Consider the following 22,125-nt stretch of genomic DNA (forward strand, 5'->3'; position numbering starts at 1 on the left):
ATGTTCCTTTCACCCAAGTATTGGTAAATTGCATTTTTGTCTATTTCTTCTTTTTTGCATAGTTTCTGGTAGAATTTTTCAAATTGGTTCTTTATCTGATTTCCTTGCGTGTATATCTTTTCCCCTTCCTTTAGTTTTGTTATGAATGTTGTTTCCCTTCTCTTCCTTAGCTTATTTGCTAACCATCTCCCTGGTTTATTTGAGTTTTCGAAATAGTCTTGTCTTATAAATTTTAGTTGTTTCGCCCTTTCTTCTTGTTCTAGGAATTCCCTTTGTTTTTGTAGTCTCTTCAAGTTCTTGATGGTTTCTCTGTTCTTTGGGTTTTTCTTTAGATTGGCCTCCTCTTGTGTAATTTTCTTCATTATCTCTTTTTCTTTTAGTTTCTTAATTTTATTTTTTATTGCTTTTTGTTGTATGAAGTTGCCCCGCATCACTGCTTTACTAGCCTCCCAAAGTGTGAACGGGTGTGTTTCCTGAGTGTTATTTATGTCGAAATATTCTTTTAATAGTTTCCTGTTCCTTTCTACGTCCTCTTCATTTCTCAGTAGATTGTCATCTAATCTCCATCTTCTATCCTTCTCTTCTAATTTTATTTTTATTTCTATTGGGCAGTGGTCTGACTCCATTCTTGGTAGAATATTTATTTCTTCAATTTCTAAATGTCTAGCTTGTTTTTTTATTGCTACTCTTCTTGCTAGCCACTTTCCTATTTTGTTAGCATTTTCCAAGTGACATTGCTTAGCAAATTTAAGTTTCTTTTCCATTTCCCCTAGTTGTATCGTATTCATTTGTTTCCTTGATATCTCAAGTTGATAATGTACTATTTTATCTTGAGGATTCTTTTTTGCTTGTGTTTCTCAATTTGTTATCTCTTTCTCTAATTTATCTTGCTCCATATTTCTCAATTTTTTTGCTCTCACCCCTTGTTCTATTAGGTGACCTCTTATGAATGCCTTACTGACATCCCATATAACACCTATTGATGTATCTTTCTCTGTATTAAATTTAAAAAAAATCTTGTAATAATTCTTTGTTCTTTTCTTGTTTGGGATCACTTAGTATGTTATCATTAAGTCTCCAATTAAATATCTTTTCTCTTCCATGTTCTTCCTGCATTATTATTAGTAGTGGGGCGTGATCAGAATTTACCATTGGTAATATTTTGGATTTAGTCACCTTATTTAATATCATTTTTGTTCCCCAAAATCATATCTATGCATGTCCATGTTTTGTGCCTATTCGAGAAGAAAGTGAAATCCTTTTCATTTCCATGCTGAAGTCTCCAAATGTCTTGTAAACCTAGTTCCTCTTTTAGGTCCATAAATCTTCCAGGTAGGCCCCCTGAGGGTCTATGCTTTGTCTTATTGTTTCCTTTAGATTTGTCTTTCACCACATCTATCACCCCATTAAAGTCCCCCATAATCAACAACTCATCATATTCTTGTTCGTCTATTTTTTTCTTAGTTTATCAATAAATTTACTCTTAGAATCATTAGGTGCATATATATTACACATTAATACACTCTTATCCTTCAAAGCTACTTTTACACCCAGCATCCTTCCTTCCTGGTCCTTAAAGGCTAAGTTAGATGGTATTTTCTCATTTACATACATCACCACTCCTTTTTTTTCTTAGGGCCTGATGCATAATACATCTTCCCCAATGCCTTGTGTTCTAAATGTGCAACATGTTTATGAGTGATATGGGTTTCCTGTAGAGAGATCACATCATATCTACCTTTTTTTAGTTGATGCCATGTTTGTCTTCTTTTATTTGGGGAGTTAAGTCAGTTTATAATGTTAGATTATATTTTAATTTCCCCCATCATGATCTTCTTGTATTTCTTTCTCTGGTGCCGTGTCCATCTCCATCATGACAGGGTCTTCCTCATTGAGAATAGGTGATTTTTCTCTTGGTCTTTTCCTTCTCTTTTCTTGTTCTTCCTGGTCTTCTGTCTCTTTTTTCCTTATTTTTTCTTCCTTAATAAGTCTTTCCCAAAATTCCTTTGCTTTCGCCTCGGATGTCAGCCAGTACCTGGTTTCTCTCCATGTTACCATTATTCCCTCTAGCTTTCCCCACTTAAACCTTATGTTTCTCTTTTTCAATTCATCTGTCAGGAAATAGTATTTGTCTTTTTTCTATTATTGTCAGTGGGTATTCTTTCAGTATTGCGATCTTGTTACTTTTGTAGAATGATGATTTCGTATTTTCTTTTAATATTTAATCCCTTATGAATTTTCTTGTAAAGCATACAATTACATCTCTTGGAGTGTTATTTTTTTTTAGTAGTTTGTCTGGATTCTGAAGACCCTGTCTACTTCTGTCTCTATTACTGTTTTTTCTTTGATGAGAATATGTGCTACCATATCTATAATAACCTCTCTGATATTTTCTTTATCTTCCTCTGTTATATTGCGGAACCTTAGTTGGAATTCTTTCTCTTTAACTTCGGCCGTCTCTTGTTGATTCTGCATTGACTTAACTGTGTCTTCCAAATTTTTAATCTTTTTCTTCATATCTTCTTGTTGAGACTTGATGATTTTGTTCTCATTCAATAACTCCTTGTTTTCCTGTTTTAGTTTTCCTATTTCTTCATTCATTCCTCTCATCTCCTCTTTGATAGTTGTCTGCATTTTTTCCTTTAATTCTTTTCTCTTTTCTTGCATTTCCTCCTTATAGAATCATAGAATCAAAGAGTTGGAAGAGACCTCATGGGCCATTCAGTCCAACCCCCTGCCAAGAAGCAGGAATATTGCATTCAAATCACCCCTGACAAATGGCCATCCAGCCTCTGCTTAAAAGCTTCCAAAGAAGGAGCTTCCACCACACTCCGGGGCAGAGAGTTCCACTGCTGAATGGCTCTCACAGTCAGGAAGTTCTTCCTAATGTTCAGATGGAATCTCCTCTCTTGTAGTTTGAAGCCATTGTTCCGCGTCCTAGTCTCCAAGGAAGCAGAAAACAAGCTTGCTCCCTCCTCCCTGTGGCTTCCTCTCACATATTTATACATGGCTATCATATCTCCTCTCAGCCTTCTCTTCTTCAGGCTAAACATGCCCAGTTCCCTAAGCCGCTCCTCATAGGGCTTGTTCTCCAGACCCTTGATCATTTTAGTCGCCCTCCTCTGGACACATTCCAGCTTGTCAATATCTCTCTTGAATTGTGGTGCCCAGAATTGGACACAATATTCCAGATGTGGTCTAACCAAAGCAGAATAGAGGGGTAGCATTACTTCCCTAGATCTAGACACTATGCTCCTATTGATGCAGGCCAAAATCCCATTGGCTTTTTTTGCCGCCGCATCACATTGTTGGCTCATGTTTAACTTGTTGTCCACGAGGACTCCAAGATCTTTTTCACACGTACTGCTCTCGAGCCAGGCGTCCCCCATTCTGTATCTTTGCATTTTATTTTTTCTGCCAAAGTGGAGTATCTTGCATTTGTCACTGTTGAACTTCATTTTGTTAGTTTTGGCCCATCTCTAATCTGTCAAGATCGTTTTGAATTCTGCTCTTGTCCTCTGGACTATTGGCTATCCCTCCCAATTTGGTGTCGTCTGCAAACTTGATGATCATGCCTTCTAACCCTTCATCTAAGTCATTAATAAAGATGTTGAACAGGACCGGGCCCAGGACGGAACCCTGCGGCACTCCGCTCGTCACTTCTTTCCAAGATGAAGAGGAAGCATTAGTGAGCACTCTCTGTATTCGTCCACTTGACCATTACAGATCCACCTCACCATAGTTTTGCCTAGCCCACATTGGACTAGTTTCCTTGCCAGAAGGTCATGGGGGACCTTGTCGAAGGCCTTACTGAAATCCAGGTACGCTACATCCACGGCATTCCCCGCATCTACCCAGCTTGTAGCTCTATCGGTGAAAGAGATCAGATTAGTCTGGCATGACTTGTTTTTGATAAATCCATGTTGACTATTAGCGATGACTGCATTTGTTTCTAAGTGTTTGCAGACCGCTTTCTTAATCTTTTCCAGAGTCTTGCCCGGTATCGACGTGAGGCTGACCGGACGGTAGTTGTTTGGGTCATCCTTTTTTCCCTTCTTGAAGATTGGGACCACATTGGCCCTCCTCCAATCTGCTGGAACTTCTCCCGTTCTCCAAGAACTCTCAAAGATGGTTGCCAAAATGACTTCCGCTAGTTCCTTCAATACTCTGGGGTGTAGTTGGTCTGGCCCTGGGGACCAGGGCCAGATCAACTCATTAAGAGTGGCCAGGTATTCCTGGACGACTTCTTTCCCAATTTGGGGTTGGATGTCCTCCAATCCCTCATCCACTCCATCTTGCTGAGGTTGAAGACTCTCTTTTTGTGAGAAGACCGAGGCAAAGAAGGCATTAAGTAGTTCTGCCTTTTCCCTATCCCCTGTCAGCATTGCCCCATCTTCTCCTCGAAGAGGTCCTATCGCCTCCTTGTTTTTCCTTTTTCTACTGACATAAGAATAGAAGCCCTTTTTATTGTTTTTAATGTCCCTGGCAAGTCTGAGCTCGTTTTTTGCTTTAGCTTTGCGGACCTTTTCCCTACAGGTGTTGGCTATTTGTTTGAATTCTTCTTTTGGTGATTTCTCCCTTTTTCCACTTCTTGTGCATGTCTCTTTTGTGTCTTAGCACAGTTAGAAGTTCTTTGGACATCCATTCTGGCTTCTTTGCACTTGTCCTATTTTTTCTCTTTGTTGGCACGGTTTGCAATTGCGCTTTGAGTATTTCACTCTTGAGAAATTCCCATCCATCCATAGCTCCCTTGTGTTTTAGTATCTGTGTCCACGGAATGCTGCTCAGCGTTTCCTTCATTTTTTTGGAAATCAGCTCTCCTAAAGTCCAAAATGCGGGTTTGACTTGTCTTCGTTTCGGCCTTCCTTTGTACTTCAAATTGCAGGAGCACATGGTCACTTGCCCCTAAGGATCCTACCACTTTGACCGCATCGATCAGGTCCTCCGCATTTGTTAGGATGAGATCAAGAGTAGCCAATCCCCTTGTTGCCTCTTCTACCTTCTGGACCATGAAATTGTCTGCAAGGCAAGCGAGGAATTTGTTGGACCTTGTACTCTTGGCCGAGTTTGTTTTCCAGCAAATATCGGGATAGTTGAAATCGCCCATGACTACTACATCTCTTCTCTGTGCCTGTTTGGTCAACTGTTGGCAGAAGGCTTCATCAAGATCTTCCTCCTGGCTTGGGGGTCTGTAGTAGACGCCTACAACGACATCTTTTTGAGTCCCAGTTCCCTTGATTCTTATCCAGATGATTTCAAGCTGGTTTCCCAGATTGCTGTCTTGAATTTCTTCTGCAGCATAAGAGTTTTTGACATATAAGGCTACTCCGCCTCCTCTCCCCTTTGTTCGGTTTCTGTGAAAGAGGTTATACCCCTCGATATCTACATTCCAGCGATAGGAGTCATCCCACCAGGTTTCAGTGATGGCTATGATATCATTTTTGTGGTGTTGTGCTAGAAGTTGGAGTTCGTCTTGTTTATTTCCCATGCTCTGTGCATTAGTGTAAAGACATGTGAGCCCCTGGGATCTTCCCTTGAGCTGTTTAATTGGGATTATTGTGCTTTTGGTACTTGGTCCTTGTTGTGTTTGTGCAGCCCTCCGTTTAGCCTTCTGGCGATTCCCAGACATTATGGGTAAAGTAGTGTTCGCAAGGCTGTTGTCCCCCTCCCCCGGTGGACCTAGTTTAAAGTGCGTCTAATGAGGTGAGCAAAAAGGTGTTTTCCTACTTGTGTGAGATGCACCCCATCCCTTGCCAGTAGGCCATCCTCCTGGAATAACAGGCCATGGTCGAGGAAGCCAAAGCGTTCCTCCTGACACCATTTTCTAAGCCAGTCATTGACCTGGACTATTTTTCTGGCTCTTGTGGGTCCGTGTCTTACAACAGGGAGGAGGGATGAAAAGACCACCTGTACATTACATTCTTTTAGCATTGCTCCTAGAGCTCGAAAATCATTTGTGATCTTTTGAAACGTATGCCTTGCAGTATCATTGGTTCCTACATGAATCAACATGAGGGGAGGACGGTGATAGGGCTTGAGGAGCCTGGTGAGCCTCTGAGTGATATGGTGTATTTTTGCCCCCGGTAGGCAGCATATTTCTCGAGCCATCCCATCCGGTCTGGAAATGACAGCTTCCGTTCCTCTAAGGAGGGAGTCGCCTACTACCAAGACCTGTTTACTTTCAGGAATGACAGGGCCCCTTTTGTGCAATGTAATGTGTAGGTCTCCAGAAAAGTGATCCTGTTGGTGTGAATTGTGTAGGTGAAAAGTGTTGTCCTCCTCCTCGACATCCCCGGTGCATTCGTCAAGGACAATCCATTGAGATTCGTCCAAGAGCCTATGGTTCTCCTGTATGTGTTCCTGTTGCTCCTGGTCTATGGTTGGGGATGGTACCCCTGCAGGATTGTGCAAGTGTGAATGTTGTGAAGTGTTGTCCCAGTCAGGGCTATCCCCTGCACACTGATCAAGGATGAGCCACTGATCAGTATCTAAGCCATTCTGGTCTTCCCCAATATGTTGTGTTTCTTGGTCAGGTGCTAGTTGTGTGAGAATTTGGAATCTATTGTGTAACTGCAGCTGAGCGGAAGTATTCTGAGGAGGCTTCCGGGTCCTATGTGTCCTTCTAAGGGTGACATTTCTCCAAGCCTGAGGGTTGTCCACATCTGAGGTGCTGTTCTGTTGAGCCTCCCCGTAATGTTGGTGTGATATGGGCTGCGTGTCTAGGCCAGTGTGGTGTGTGGTGTCTAAGAACAGCTCAAGTTCCTGAATGTCCTTAAGGGTCTTAATACTGTCCTCGAGTTGTCGTATCCCGTGTTCCATGCGAGTGATCTGTGTAGACTTGGGGCAGATGTAATTGAGTAATTGTAGTGTGAAAAAGCTGAACATGCCACAGCTTGTGCATGAGACGGGAAGTTTTCGTGTTTGTTCCATCTGGAGGTTGCTAATGACCTCCTCTTGGTGTGTGTTTGATGTTGTCTGTATGCAGGGGTGAAAGTATAGGTTACTGAGTGTACGAGTTCGCGCGCGCCTCATGGCGCGCGCAACACTGGTTTATATAGGATAACCAGGAAGCCCCGCCTCTCAAACAAAGCAGTTAATTTTTAAACTCAGGAAGCCCCTCCCCTCAAAGAGAGCAGTTAATTTTTAAACACAGGAAGCCCCGCCTCTCAAAAGAAAGCAGCGCTGAAAGCTGTTAAATTTAAACAAAGCTTACCCTGAAGCAGAAGGAAACAAAATGGGTTCCTGCTTCCTCAACTTCTGTGGAAAGCCCAGCTGCCCCTTGGGTTCAGACACTGGTTTATATAGGATAACCAGGAAGCCCCGCCTCTCAAACAGAGCAGTTAATTTTTAAACTCAGGAAGCCCCTCCCCTCAAACAGAGCAGTTAATTTTTAAACTCAGGAAGCCCCGCCTCAAAAAGAAAGCAGCGCTGAAAGCTGTTAAATTTAAACAAAGCTTACCCTGAAGCAGAAGGAAACAAAATGGGTTCCTGCTTCCTCAACTTCTGTGGAAAGCCCAGCTGCCCCTTGGGTTCAGACACTGGTTTATATAGAATAACCAGGAAGCCCCGCCTCTCAAACAGAGCAGTTAATTTTTAAACTCAGGAAGCCCCTCCCCTCAAAGAGAGCAGTTAATTTTTAAACACAGGAAGCCCCGCCTCTCAAAAGAAAGCAGCGCTGAAAGCTGTTAAATTTAAACAAAGCTTACCCTGAAGCAGAAGGAAACAAAATGGGTTCCTGCTTCCTCAACTTCTGTGGAAAGCCCAGCTGCCCCTTGGGTTCAGACACTGGTTTATATAGGATAACCAGGAAGCCCCGCCTCTCAAACAGAGCAGTTAATTTTTAAACTCAGGAAGCCCCTCCCCTCAAACAGAGCAGTTAATTTTTAAACACAGGAAGCCCCGCCTCAAAAAGAAAGCAGAGCTGAAAGCTGTTAAATTTAAACAAAGCTTACCCTGAAGCAGAAGGAAACAAAATGGGTTCCTGCTTCCTCAACTTCTGTGGAAAGCCCAGCTGCCCCTTGGGTTCAGACACTGGTTTATATAGGATAACCAGGAAGCCCCGCCTCTCAAACAGAGCAGTTAATTTTTAAACTCAGGAAGCCCCTCCCCTCAAAGAGAGCAGTTAATTTTTAAACACAGGAAGCCCCGCCTCTCAAAAGAAAGCAGCGCTGAAAGCTGTTAAATTTAAACAAAGCTTACCCTGAAGCAGAAGGAAACAAAATGGGTTCCTGCTTCCTCAACTTCTGTGGAAAGCCCAGCTGCCCCTTGGGTTCAGACACTGGTTTATATAGGATAACCAGGAAGCCCCGCCTCTCAAACAGAGCAGTTAATTTTTAAACTCAGGAAGCCCCTCCCCTCAAACAGAGCAGTTAATTTTTAAACACAGGAAGCCCCGCCCCTCAAAAGAAAGCAGCGCTGAAAGCTGTTAAATTTAAACAAAGCTTACCCTGAAGCAGAAGGAAACAAAATGGGTTCCTGCTTCCTCAACTTCTGTGGAAAGCCCAGCTGCCCCTTGGGTTCAGACACTGGTTTATATAGGATAACCAGGAAGCCCCGCCTCTCAAACAGAGCAGTTAATTTTTAAACTCAGGAAGCCCCTCCCCTCAAACAGAGCAGTTAATTTTTAAACTCAGGAAGCCCCTCCCCTCAAACAGAGCAGTTAATTTTTAAACTCAGGAAGCCCCGCCTCTCAAAAGAAAGCAGCGCTGAAAGCTGTTAAATTTAAACAAAGCTTACCCTGAAGCAGAAGGAAACAAAATGGGTTCCTGCTTCCTCAACTTCTGTGGAAAGCCCAGCTGCCCCTTGGGTTCAGACACTGGTTTATATAGGATAACCAGGAAGCCCCGCCTCTCAAACAGAGCAGTTAATTTTTAAACTCAGGAAGCCCCTCCCCTCAAACAGAGCAGTTAATTTTTAAACTCAGGAAGCCCCGCCTCAAAAAGAAAGCAGCGCTGAAAGCTGTTAAATTTAAACAAAGCTTACCCTGAAGCAGAAGGAAACAAAATGGGTTCCTGCTTCCTCAACTTCTGTGGAAAGCCCAGCTGCCCCTTGGGTTCAGACACTGGTTTATATAGAATAACCAGGAAGCCCCGCCTCTCAAACAGAGCAGTTAATTTTTAAACTCAGGAAGCCCCTCCCCTCAAAGAGAGCAGTTAATTTTTAAACACAGGAAGCCCCGCCTCTCAAAAGAAAGCAGCGCTGAAAGCTGTTAAATTTAAACAAAGCTTACCCTGAAGCAGAAGGAAACAAAATGGGTTCCTGCTTCCTCAACTTCTGTGGAAAGCCCAGCTGCCCCTTGGGTTCAGACACTGGTTTATATAGGATAACCAGGAAGCCCCGCCTCTCAAACAGAGCAGTTAATTTTTAAACTCAGGAAGCCCCTCCCCTCAAACAGAGCAGTTAATTTTTAAACACAGGAAGCCCCGCCTCAAAAAGAAAGCAGAGCTGAAAGCTGTTAAATTTAAACAAAGCTTACCCTGAAGCAGAAGAAAACAAAATGGGTTCCTGCTTCCTCAACTTCTGTGGAAAGCCCAGCTGCCCCTTGGGTTCAGACACTGGTTTATATAGAATAACCAGGAAGCCCCGCCTCTCAAACAGAGCAGTTAATTTTTAAACTCAGGAAGCCCCTCCCCTCAAAGAGAGCAGTTAATTTTTAAACACAGGAAGCCCCGCCTCTCAAAAGAAAGCAGCGCTGAAAGCTGTTAAATTTAAACAAAGCTTACCCTGAAGCAGAAGGAAACAAAATGGGTTCCTGCTTCCTCAACTTCTGTGGAAAGCCCAGCTGCCCCTTGGGTTCAGACACTGGTTTATATAGGATAACCAGGAAGCCCCGCCTCTCAAACAGAGCAGTTAATTTTTAAACTCAGGAAGCCCCTCCCCTCAAAGAGAGCAGTTAATTTTTAAACACAGGAAGCCCCGCCTCTCAAAAGAAAGCAGCGCTGAAAGCTGTTAAATTTAAACAAAGCTTACCCTGAAGCAGAAGGAAACAAAATGGGTTCCTGCTTCCTCAACTTCTGTGGAAAGCCCAGCTGCCCCTTGGGTTCAGACACTGGTTTATATAGGATAACCAGGAAGCCCCGCCTCTCAAACAGAGCAGTTAATTTTTAAACTCAGGAAGCCCCTCCCCTCAAACAGAGCAGTTAATTTTTAAACACAGGAAGCCCCGCCCCTCAAAAGAAAGCAGCGCTGAAAGCTGTTAAATTTAAACAAAGCTTACCCTGAAGCAGAAGGAAACAAAATGGGTTCCTGCTTCCTCAACTTCTGTGGAAAGCCCAGCTGCCCCTTGGGTTCAGACACTGGTTTATATAGGATAACCAGGAAGCCCCGCCTCTCAAACAGAGCAGTTAATTTTTAAACTCAGGAAGCCCCTCCCCTCGAACAGAGCAGTTAATTTTTAAACTCAGGAAGCCCCTCCCCTCAAACAGAGCAGTTAATTTTTAAACTCAGGAAGCCCCGCCTCTCAAAAGAAAGCAGCGCTGAAAGCTGTTAAATTTAAACAAAGCTTACCCTGAAGCAGAAGGAAACAAAATGGGTTCCTGCTTCCTCAACTTCTGTGGAAAGCCCAGCTGCCCCTTGGGTTCAGACACTGGTTTATATAGGATAACCAGGAAGCCCCGCCTCTCAAACAGAGCAGTTAATTTTTAAACTCAGGAAGCCCCTCCCCTCAAAGAGAGCAGTTAATTTTTAAACACAGGAAGCCCCGCCTCTCAAAAGAAAGCAGCGCTGAAAGCTGTTAAATTTAAACAAAGCTTACCCTGAAGCAGAAGGAAACAAAATGGGTTCCTGCTTCCTCAACTTCTGTGGAAAGCCCAGCTGCCCCTTGGGTTCAGACACTGGTTTATATAGGATAACCAGGAAGCCCCGCCTCTCAAACAGAGCAGTTAATTTTTAAACTCAGGAAGCCCCTCCCCTCAAACAGAGCAGTTAATTTTTAAACACAGGAAGCCCCGCCTCAAAAAGAAAGCAGAGCTGAAAGCTGTTAAATTTAAACAAAGCTTACCCTGAAGCAGAAGAAAACAAAATGGGTTCCTGCTTCCTCAACTTCTGTGGAAAGCCCAGCTGCCCCTTGGGTTCAGACACTGGTTTATATAGAATAACCAGGAAGCCCCGCCTCTCAAACAGAGCAGTTAATTTTTAAACTCAGGAAGCCCCTCCCCTCAAAGAGAGCAGTTAATTTTTAAACACAGGAAGCCCCGCCTCTCAAAAGAAAGCAGCGCTGAAAGCTGTTAAATTTAAACAAAGCTTACCCTGAAGCAGAAGGAAACAAAATGGGTTCCTGCTTCCTCAACTTCTGTGGAAAGCCCAGCTGCCCCTTGGGTTCAGACACTGGTTTATATAGGATAACCAGGAAGCCCCGCCTCTCAAACAGAGCAGTTAATTTTTAAACTCAGGAAGCCCCTCCCCTCAAAGAGAGCAGTTAATTTTTAAACACAGGAAGCCCCGCCTCTCAAAAGAAAGCAGCGCTGAAAGCTGTTAAATTTAAACAAAGCTTACCCTGAAGCAGAAGGAAACAAAATGGGTTCCTGCTTCCTCAACTTCTGTGGAAAGCCCAGCTGCCCCTTGGGTTCAGACACTGGTTTATATAGGATAACCAGGAAGCCCCGCCTCTCAAACAGAGCAGTTAATTTTTAAACTCAGGAAGCCCCTCCCCTCAAACAGAGCAGTTAATTTTTAAACACAGGAAGCCCCGCCCCTCAAAAGAAAGCAGCGCTGAAAGCTGTTAAATTTAAACAAAGCTTACCCTGAAGCAGAAGGAAACAAAATGGGTTCCTGCTTCCTCAACTTCTGTGGAAAGCCCAGCTGCCCCTTGGGTTCAGACACTGGTTTATATAGGATAACCAGGAAGCCCCGCCTCTCAAACAGAGCAGTTAATTTTTAAACTCAGGAAGCCCCTCCCCTCAAACAGAGCAGTTAATTTTTAAACTCAGGAAGCCCCTCCCCTCAAACAGAGCAGTTAATTTTTAAACTCAGGAAGCCCCGCCTCTCAAAAGAAAGCAGCGCTGAAAGCTGTTAAATTTAAACAAAGCTTACCCTGAAGCAGAAAGAAACAAAATGGGTTCCTGCTTCCCTTCCTCAACTTCTGTGGAAAGCCCAGCTGGTCTTACTTTGCACCTCTTGATTTTCTTGTATCTTTTGAACTTCTGTAGTTTCCAGATTTTTTTCAAGACATCTTTAATGCTTAGTTCCTCTGGAAGTGAGTCCTTTCTAGCTGTTCCAGTACCTTTTTTTTCCTTGTCCTTTTCCCTGTCTCTCTCCATCTTCCCTTTTTGTGTAGACATCGTCCTTGTGTATTTATAGTACGAAGATTTTTTCCCCAATTCACACTGATTCCTTGTTCTTCTTAAGTTGAGTAATCCTTTGTTCTTAATTTCCTAACTACTATTTCACTTTTGATGTTACCGATGAATTGACAAGATGTTCTATGTAAGATATATATGTTATATTTACCTAATGGTAACCCTTGGTTATCCTTATACCTAAGTTCTTGAGTTACTCAATTAATTACTACTTCAATTTTGATGTTGCTAATGAGTTACAATGTATGTCATATGGTATATGAGTTATCTATGTTATATATGCTGTTCCTTATATCTTACATCAGTCCATTCCAAGTCCAAGTCCACTTCTTTGTTAATCAATTATTGTCCTATAAATAGAGTCCATGTATCTTATACCTTATATCAATTCATATGGCTCAAGTCCACTTCTTTGTTAATTAATGTCCTATATCAACCAGTATTCCGTTCTATCATCTAAATTGATAAATTAACTGATCTTTCCTAAGTAGCAATTATTAATAAATAGCTAATAGCAAATAGATAAATAAATAAATAGCAGATAGTAAATATCAAATATACGTGATACCTGTTTCCTATGTCTGTCCAGTCCAATCAAATCCTAGTTCAATCCATTATCCACATTCTAATCCATTCTAGTCTATTTCATTAACAAGTAATTGTCAAGTAATTCCAGGAGTATCCTTTTTGAACCTTTCCCTCTTCTATTCTCTCCATCCAGTTCTTTGCCGTTGTCTTAATTTTCTTTTATTGTGTCTTGTTGTTTTGGCTTTTAACTCCTTGTTTGATGTTCTCTCATTTTTCACTCTACTCCTCTACCACTCTCAATCACTCTCCTTCCCTTATTTCGGATGTTTCCTCCACCTTCTTTCTTCCTTCTTCCGCCCTTTCTCGTGCCTCCTCGCTCCATCACTTCCACCACTTCCGCCCAAGCTCTCCATTTCTCCTTCTGACTTTGTTCTCTTCACTTCACTTCATAGTGAAGAAAACCTGTTGATAGACTCTAAGCCAGCTGGCATTGCCCCCCCCCCCTCAAATGTGCAATGTGAAGTTGCTGCCAACTGAGAGAGAAATAAGGATGAACACTGTGAAAGCCACCCAGTGAATGGCTATCAGCCTCTTCCCAGTAGGCTCAAATCAAGGGAAAGTTTCATGAGAACCATCATTCCTCTTAATGTTCCTCCAGCAACAGCAGGAGTATACCTCTAGGTAGCTAAACCAGAAAATCCCAACTGAATGGCCCCCCACAAGGGTCTTCCTCCAGGGGCAAACCAAGAATGGGCAACTTGGAAATCCCTGAACAAACTCAGAAGTGGAGTGGGCAGATAAAAAGACAACCTGGAAAAATGGCACTACCAAGAAGAATCCTCCACCTTGTGCTACTGTGGAGCAGAACAAACAACTCCGCATCTGTATGCTTGCTCACAATGTCCTGCCTCATGCACAGAGGAAGAATTGTTTAAAGCTACAGACAATGCAATAGCTGTTGCCCGTTTTTGATCTAAAATTATTTAGCCGCTTGTGCTCCCTCTATTTTATCAGTTTTATACTTATTTATGCAGTGTGCTTGACATGAAATAAATAAATAAAATGGCAGTTTAGAGATGTATGATTCAGCTGAAGGCATTGAGGACTATCCGCTGGAGAGCTCTCATGCCTTCCTAGGCTGCAGCCATAGCAGTTAAAAGCAAATTTCTAACACTATAGTTTTATCAATTTTGGGTGGCTGCTAATTGACTTTGCAACTCCCTTCTAGAGAAGGTCTTTTTGGACCCTCCTTCCTTCCTTCCTTTCTTCCCTCCATAATCATCATCATCATCATCATCATCATCATCATCATCATCATTTGCTTTATCTTCCAAAGGGGACACAAAAGCATTAGCACAGAATTTAAAATATATGAATATATAAAAAATAAAACAGAATTAAACACAAACAGCAGTAAAAAAATTCATTTAAAATCCTTCCTTCCTATTATTGTATTCATTCAGGTCTTTGAGATTTAAGATATGTGGCAGTGACCAACATGGGGTTCGAATCCCACAGAAACAGACATTGCACTGTTAGATAGAAAATGCATTGTTAGATAGAAAGGCATTGGCAGTGTAAAATACAGTTCTAATTGACATGTGGTCACACACCTGTGGAATGATTGTGGGTAGTGATGTATTACTTAAAGGACATGCAGAAAAGACTGAGCCATAATCATGTGATATATATGTATATGTATATGTATTTGTGTCAGTTGTGACTTGAGAAACTGCAAGTTGCTTCTGGTGTGAGAGATCATGACAAGGGATTTCATCACTCATTTGTCCCTTATGGATGATGGGCCAGCAGATGGGTCTGAAAGAAGTCAGGAAATGCTTGTTCTTTCTCTTGCTTGCTGAAATCTCTTGCCATGCGTCTGTTGCCAACATCTCTTGCCCGTATATTTCACTCACTGTTTGTTGCCTAAGTCATGAGTATATTGCTGTATATGCCATTGACTGACTGTGGATCAGGGGATCCTGATCTGTGTGTGTATATCTGTATCTAGAGCAATGTATCAAGATTAACAGCCTCCTGAACTTGGATAAAAATTGAATCAATGAGTTTTTCTAAACTGAGCAGCACAATGTCAGGCGGTGCAGTTATACTCTGCAGATAAGCACTCTGCTATATGTGTTTTTGCTTGCCTCTGCAACATCATCCATCCCTCCTTCCACCCCAGGGTCCAAAGAGCCTTTCTCTCCATTTGGGTACAAGTCCTCGGCCAGGTCTGCACATGAGAGATTGTCTGTCCTTGGGGGATCGAATTGCACTGAAGTTTTTGAAAAAGAGGCAAGACCTCTAAAAAGGTGGTCCATTTTCTTGTTCAAAATCTTAAGTTGAAGCAACAAAAGATTGAACGATTCACCCAGAAGGTCATATAAATGCGATAGGTCGTTCTTCACACGGGACTCTGTTTCAGCCATTCCTATGTCTATAATAAGTACCACTCACACCACTAACACCCATCCACGCTTAGCAACCCTCACTCACAGCCAACTTCTGTCACAGTCAGTCATTCCTCCAGTTTCTCCACGAATCCCATAGTCTCCTCCACACTACAACACCACTCTACATTTACCAAACCACACTCACAGCCAACTCACATCACAGCAACCATTCCTCAATCACTCCCCAGCTTCACTCGCTCCCCACGTTCTACCACAGATTCTCTCACCGACAGACACAACCTTCGCACTCTCACCAACATACACAACCAAATATCATTCACAAACCTTCCTATGCCTTCCTGCCTTCAACAGTCAGTCTCGTGTACCCTTGGGCTCACTTCACTCAGATCTCCTATCTAGTTTTGTCCTATGCTATCAATCTCCTATGTATCATTCCCTATTTATTCTCTCCACCTCCTGTCACAAACAACAACCAATACATACAACAACATACAACATACAGCAACTATACTACCATACAGCTAATCAAAAAAGAAAGAAAAAGACATCCAAATAAAAATAAAATAAAATAAAATAAAATAAAGAGATAGAGCAAGATGGCACAGTGCTACGAGATTGTTAGCACCATACTGCGGCAGATCCTCCCCAGGCTGACCCAATGGAGTGGTCAGCAGGCAAGCAGCCAAGGGTCCTTCGCAATTGGCATTCTCCTTCTCTCTCCTTCCCCGATGTAGTGGGAGGGGGCTAGGCGGCGTCGGCGCCGATACACACTGTGGCGATGGGGCCTAGCAGGCCCGATATCATTGTTATGGCAGGTGGGGGCCTTCGCCAGATGATATTGGCATGAAAGCATGTCGCGGCAGTGGGGCCTTGGCTCTCTCTCTCCCTCTGCCGATGTAGCGGGGAGGGGGTCAGATGGTGTTGGCACCGAAGCGCACCGTGGCGGTGGGGCCTAGCAGACCCGGGGTCGACGGTGCGGCTGGCGGGGGCCTTCACTTCACTCTTTCTCCCTCCCTCGATGTAACAGGGAGGGGCGGATGGAGTTGGCGCCGAGGTGCGTCGCGGCGGTGGGGCCTAGTAGGCCCGATGTCATCACCGCGGCAGAATGGGGAGGCCTACTTCTTCCCTCTCCCCCCCGATGTAATGGGGAGAGAGGATGCGCCACGGCAGGGCTTAAGTGGCCAGATGGTATTGCTGCCGCAGTCTGATGGACCTTCTCCCACACTCCCTTTCCCCAGATCGACAAAGAGGGGGGGGGGGCAGGCGGCGTTGGCGCGGCAGCAGGTAGGCTTTCTCCTTTCTCTTCCCTCCTTTGCTGTGATAGGAGGGGTACACGGCGGCGGAGTCTATCGGGCCCTCAGCCTCCCTGATTACTATGTGGGGGGTGCGCAATGGCGGTTGGGTGGCCGGGAGGCGTTGCCACGGCAGCAGATGGAACTGCGCGCTAAGGTAGGGCCTGAAGGCCTTCTCCTTCACTCCTCTTCCCCCGGTACGGCGGGAAGGGGGGAGCGCAGTAGCGGCGGGTCCTAAGGGCCTTCTCCTTCACTCCTCTTCCCCCAGTGCGGCAGGAAGGGGAGGCGCTAGCAGCGGATCCTGAGGGCCTTCTCCTTTTCTCCCCTTCCCCCAGTACAGCAGGAATGGGGGGCACGCAAGCAGCGGGTCCTAACAGGCCTGGTGGTATTGCCGCGATAGGGCCTTGCGAGCCTTCCACTCACCACGCCTAATTGCCAGCGATGTAATGGTGACGTGCTGGGCCGCAAAGGAGTAGTGGTAATTGCAGTCGTTCTGCGTCCCTCTACCTGCGAGGGTCTTTTTAATATATATATATATATATATATATATATATATATATATATATAATTGATTCTTTTTGACTTATACAGTGAAAGAGGGGGAACACGACTGTGGATAGAAAGGATGGGAAAAAAGAGCGAATAGTGTATGGTGGGGAGAGAGAAGGGAGGGAGGGGAAAAGGAGTTGGGGAGGGAGGTAAGAGGGGGAGGGAAAGGGGGGGTGTCGAAGTATTTGACTCCCATTCAGTCCGCAGGGCAATAGCCAACAGTTTTTGCAATTCCTCTTATGTTTGCGATAATCTGTGTTCAATCTTTTACGTAGCATCTTAAATGTCGTTTAACTTGTTTTCTTATGTAATTCCCAAAATGTTTCCAGTTTGTTTACCTTTATTGTGTTCTTCTAATATTTGCGAAAGCTTATCCAAATCCCTAAATTCTATTATCTTTTTGATCCACTCCTGATTGGATGGGGCTTCTTTGTTTTTCCATTTTTGTGCTATTAGAATTCTTGCTGCCGCCGATATATAGAAGAAAATCTTTTCTTCATTTTTCTTTAAGTTTAGGTCTATTATGTTTAGTAGGTAATACTCCAGTTTCATATCAAACTTTGGTTGAATTATATTTTGGGCGTGTCTGTGTACCAGCCGCCAAATTTTTTTGATCTTCCTACATTCCCAAAATTGATGATAATAAGGTCCAGTCTCTTTCTTACATTTCCAGCAGGTTCCATCGTAATTTTTATTGAACTTGGAAAGTTGTATCGGTGTTAGGTGCCATCTGTAAAATACTTTTTGCCAATTCTCTATTACATTCATGGCCCTTATGTGTCTTAGTTGTGTTTTCCAAACCTGTTCCCAGTCTTTGAATAATATGGAGTGTCCAATGTCTCTAGCCCACCTGATCATATTTTCCTTTATAAGTTCTTTCTCATTGTTCCATTCCAATAGGTTTTGGTATAATATTCTGATCAGCTTCTTCTTCCTTCTCATTATAATGTCCCAGCATGTATCTTTCTCATTAAACCCTACCTTTCGGTCTATTTTAAAACATTCCTTTATTTGTAAATAATGGAACCAACTCATTTCCTTGTCCTCTTGCTTAAGTTCTTCCAAGGATCTCAGACACCACTCATTATTATTTTTTTACAAGCAGTTGCTTATAACTAAGCCATCTGCTTTTTGGGATCTCCCTCTTATGGTATAGATAGGCATGCCATCCCCTTCTGATGTCATGCCCTTCCAGGATTAAGATCTTTTTCTGTTCTAGAATGGCCCATGTTTTTGCCCATAATAAAGCACACACTTCATAATATGTCAGCAGGTCTGGTAGAGCCAGTCCCCCTCTGCTTTTTGCATCTATAAGGTTTTTGAATTTGATCCTTAGCTTTTTCCCGTCCCAAATGAAGTTTAAGATGTCTTTATTCCATTTTTGAAGCATTTGCCTGTTTTTATAATTGGAATCATTTGGAATAGGAAGATCATTTGGGCCAATACACTCATTTTAATAGTTGAAATCTTCCCTAGTAATGATAGGTTTAAATATTTCCAGTTTTTGAGGGTTTTTTTTGTATTTTGTCCCATACCTTTTCATAGTTATCTTTGAATAGGTGCCTATTCGTTGCTGAGATTGTAATACCTAAGTATTTGATTTTTTTTGACCACTTCTATCCCTGAATCTTTTAAAATCTTATCTTTCCCTTCCTTGTTCACGTTTTTGGTTAGAACTTTAGTTTTGTTTTTATTTATTTTGAGTCCTGCAAACTTTCTGAAATTTTTGATTTTTGATATCCATTTTGTGATGGTCTGAGCTGGATTTTCTATAATGCACACCACATCATCGGCAAACGCTAGGACTTTATATTCCTCCGATCTAATTTTTAAGCCTTTAAGTTCTTTATCTGTTCTGAGGTCTTCTAACAAATTTTCTAGTACTAATATGAACAGCAGGGGGGATAATGGACATCCCTGCCTAACTCCTCTTTGGATTTTTATTTCATCTGTGTGTAGGCCATTCACTATTACTTTCGCCGATTGGCTGGTGTATATAGCTTTTATGGCATTTAGTATGGGATATCTAATATCAATTTCTTTTAGGATTGTTGTTAAAAAAAATCCCAGTTCGGGTGGTCAAAGGCCTTTTCGGCATCTTACTTACTTCTTTACTTACTTAGGCGATCCCTCGTTGGACGAGTAAGATGGTCTTCCATCATGGGTTTCCTTGTGGGTCCGCATGTGGCTGTGGAGCCCTATTCTTGCTCTGCATCTTCTTCCGCAGTGAGGGCATTGGTTTCCAGGTGGAAGGCGGTCCCGGTCGGGGTTGGCTTGACGCGCCTTCCTCCTGGCACGTTTCTCTCTTTCACCCTCCACTCGTGCCTCCTCGAATTCTGCAGCACTGCTGGTCACAGCTGACCTCCAGCTGGAGCGCTCAAGGGCCAGGGCCTCCCAGTTCTCAGTGTCAATGCCAGAGTTTTTAAGGTTGGCTTTGAGCCCATCTTTGAATCTCTTTTCCTGCCCACCAACATTCCGTTTTCCGTTCTTAAGTTCGGAGTAGAGCAACTGCTTTGGGAGACGGTGGTCAGGCATCCGGACAACGTGGCCTGTCCAGCGGAGTTGATGTTGAAGGACCATTGCTTCAATGCTGGTGGTCTTTGCTTCCTCCAGCACGCTGATGTTTGTCCGCTTGTCTTCCCAGGAGATTTGCAGGATTTTCCGGAGGCAGCGCTGATGGAATCGTTCCAGGAGCTGCATGTGACGTCTGTAGACAGTCCACGTCTCACAGGCATATAGCAGGGTTGGGAGGACAATAGCTTTATAGACAAGCACCTTAGTATCCCTACGGATGTCCCGGTCCTCAAACACTCTCTGCTTCATACGGGAAAATGCTGCACTTGCAGAGCTCAGGCGGTGTTGTATTTCGGCGTCGATGTTGACTTTGGTGGAGAGGTGGCTGCCAAGGTAGCGGAAATGGTCGACATTTTCTAGTGTTACACCATTAAGCTGTATCTCTGGCATTGGAGAGGGGGCGGCTGGTGACTGCTGGAACAGCACTTTGGTTTTCTCAATGTTCAGTGACAGGCCAAGCTTTGTGTATGCTTCTGCAAAGGTGTTGAGAGTGGCTTGTAGATCTTCTTCTGTATGCGCACAGACGACATTGTCATCAGCATACTGGAGTTCTATAACAGATGTTGTTGTGACCTTGGTTTTGGCTTTCAGTCTGCTGAGGTTAAATAGCTTGCCGTCTGTCCGATAGATGATTTCCACTCCGGTGGGAAGCTTCTCATCAACAAGGTGTAGTATCATGGCGATGAAGATGGAGAATAAAGTTGGGGCAATAACACATCCCTGTTTGACACCCGATTCCACCTTAAATGGGTCACTTTGGGAGCCATTGCTGTCCAAGACTGTTGCCATCATGTCATCGTGGAGGAGCCGCAGGATGTTCACAAATTTGCTTGGGCACCCGATTTTTTGGAGGATGGTCCAGAGAGCGCTGCGATTCACTGTGTCGAATGCCTTTGCAAGGTCAATGAATGCCATGTACAGAGGTTGGTTTTGTTCCCTGCATTTTTCTTGGAGCTGTCGTGCAGTGAAGATCATGTCCACGGTTCCTCTGGAGGGGCGGAAGCCGTTCTGGGATTCTGGGAGGGTGTCTTCTGAGAGGGGCAGAAGGCGGTTTGCAAGGATTCTTGCGAGGATTTTTCCAGCAGAGGTTAGAAGGGAGATACTTCGATAGTTTCCGCAGTCTGTTCTTTCCCCTTTTTTGAAGAGGGTGATGATGGTGGCATCCTTGAAGTCTGCTGGGATTTTCTCGGTCACCCACACTTTTTCTATGAGCTGGTGGAGTTGGTGTGTCAGCGCAGGTCCTCCCTCTTTAAAGATTTCAGCAGGGATCCCATCCGGTCCGCTGGCTTTGTTGTTCTTTTGTTGGCTGATGGCATTGCTGACTTCTTCCAAACTAGGCAGTGCTGCAAGCTCATCCCTGGTTTGCTGTTGCGGGATTTGTGAGAGGACCTCTTCGGCCACACTGGAGCTGCGGTTTAGGAGGCTTTGGTAGTGTTCTTTCCAACGTAGTGCAATTGACTTTTGGTCCTTCAGGAGTTTGGTTCCGTCTGATGAGCGTAGAGGCTGTATGCCATGGTTTCTTGGCCCATAGATGACCTTTGTGGCTTTGAAAAATCCTTGAGCATTATGGGTATCTGCCAGGTGTTGGATTTCTTCAGCCTTCTTTGTCCACCAGATGTTCTTGAGTTCTCTTGTCCTTCTTTGGACCTCAGCTTTTGCACTGGCGTAGATCTTTTTCTTAGCAGCACAGTTGATGTCTCTCTGCCATGTTTGGAAGGCTTTCCTTTTCTTGTCGATTAGCTGTTGGATCTCGATGTCATTTTCGTCAAACCAGTCTTGATGTTTCTTGGCTTGGTATCCAATAGTTTCTTCGCAGGCTTGGATGATGGAGATCTTCAGTTTGTTTCAATGTTCCTCAACATTTTCGGGGTGTACTGTGGGTAGATGGTCCTTGAGTGCTGTTTGGAGATGGGCTCGCCTGGAGGGCTCCTGAAGGGCTTGGGTGTTCATTTTGCGCCTTGTCTTCCTTCCTTGGAGTCTGCGCTTGGGGGCGATCTTGATAGCCATCGTGGATCGGATTAGCCTGTGGTCGGTCCAGCAGTCGTCAGCACCTGTCATGGCTCTTGTGAGGAGTACGTCACGGCGGTCTCTGGCACGTGTGATTACATAGTCTAAGAGGTGCCAATGCTTTGACCGGGGGTGCTTCCATGATGTCTTGAACTTGTTTTTCTGGCGGAAGAGCGTGTTGGTGATGACAAGGTTGTGCTCCGCACATTTGGTGAGAAGCAGGATGCCATTCGAGTTGCTGTTTCCAACCCCGTCTTTTCCTATGGTGCCTGGCCACAGGTCGAAGTCTCGCCCGACTCTTGCATTGAAGTCCCCCAGGAGAATGATTTTGTCCTCCTTAGGTATCCCCGATAGGACAGTGTCCAGCTGACAGTAGAATTTCTCCTTGATGTCTTCATCAGCGTCTAGTGTTGGTGCATAGGCACTTATGATGGTTGCCCGTTGGTTTTTGGCAAGATCAATTCG

At 43.9% G+C, this 22,125-nt stretch overlaps 1 protein-coding gene across 1 annotated transcript in view; it reads left to right on the top strand.

Annotated features, from left to right (window-relative positions):
- LOC137095565 (tektin-4-like) overlaps positions 1-22,125 on the top strand; it is a 63,141-nt gene that overhangs the window by 36,491 nt on the left and 4,525 nt on the right. Inside the window, exons 5-6 of the mRNA XM_067462349.1 lie at positions 16,139-16,292; positions 16,563-16,687. Of these exons, the coding sequence (XP_067318450.1) occupies positions 16,139-16,292; positions 16,563-16,687 (279 nt within the window). The remainder of the gene's footprint in view (positions 1-16,138; positions 16,293-16,562; positions 16,688-22,125) is intronic.

The sequence above is a fragment of the Anolis sagrei genome, chromosome Y (assembly GCF_037176765.1).
Source record: "Anolis sagrei isolate rAnoSag1 chromosome Y, rAnoSag1.mat, whole genome shotgun sequence".
Lineage (NCBI taxonomy): Eukaryota > Metazoa > Chordata > Lepidosauria > Squamata > Dactyloidae > Anolis > Anolis sagrei.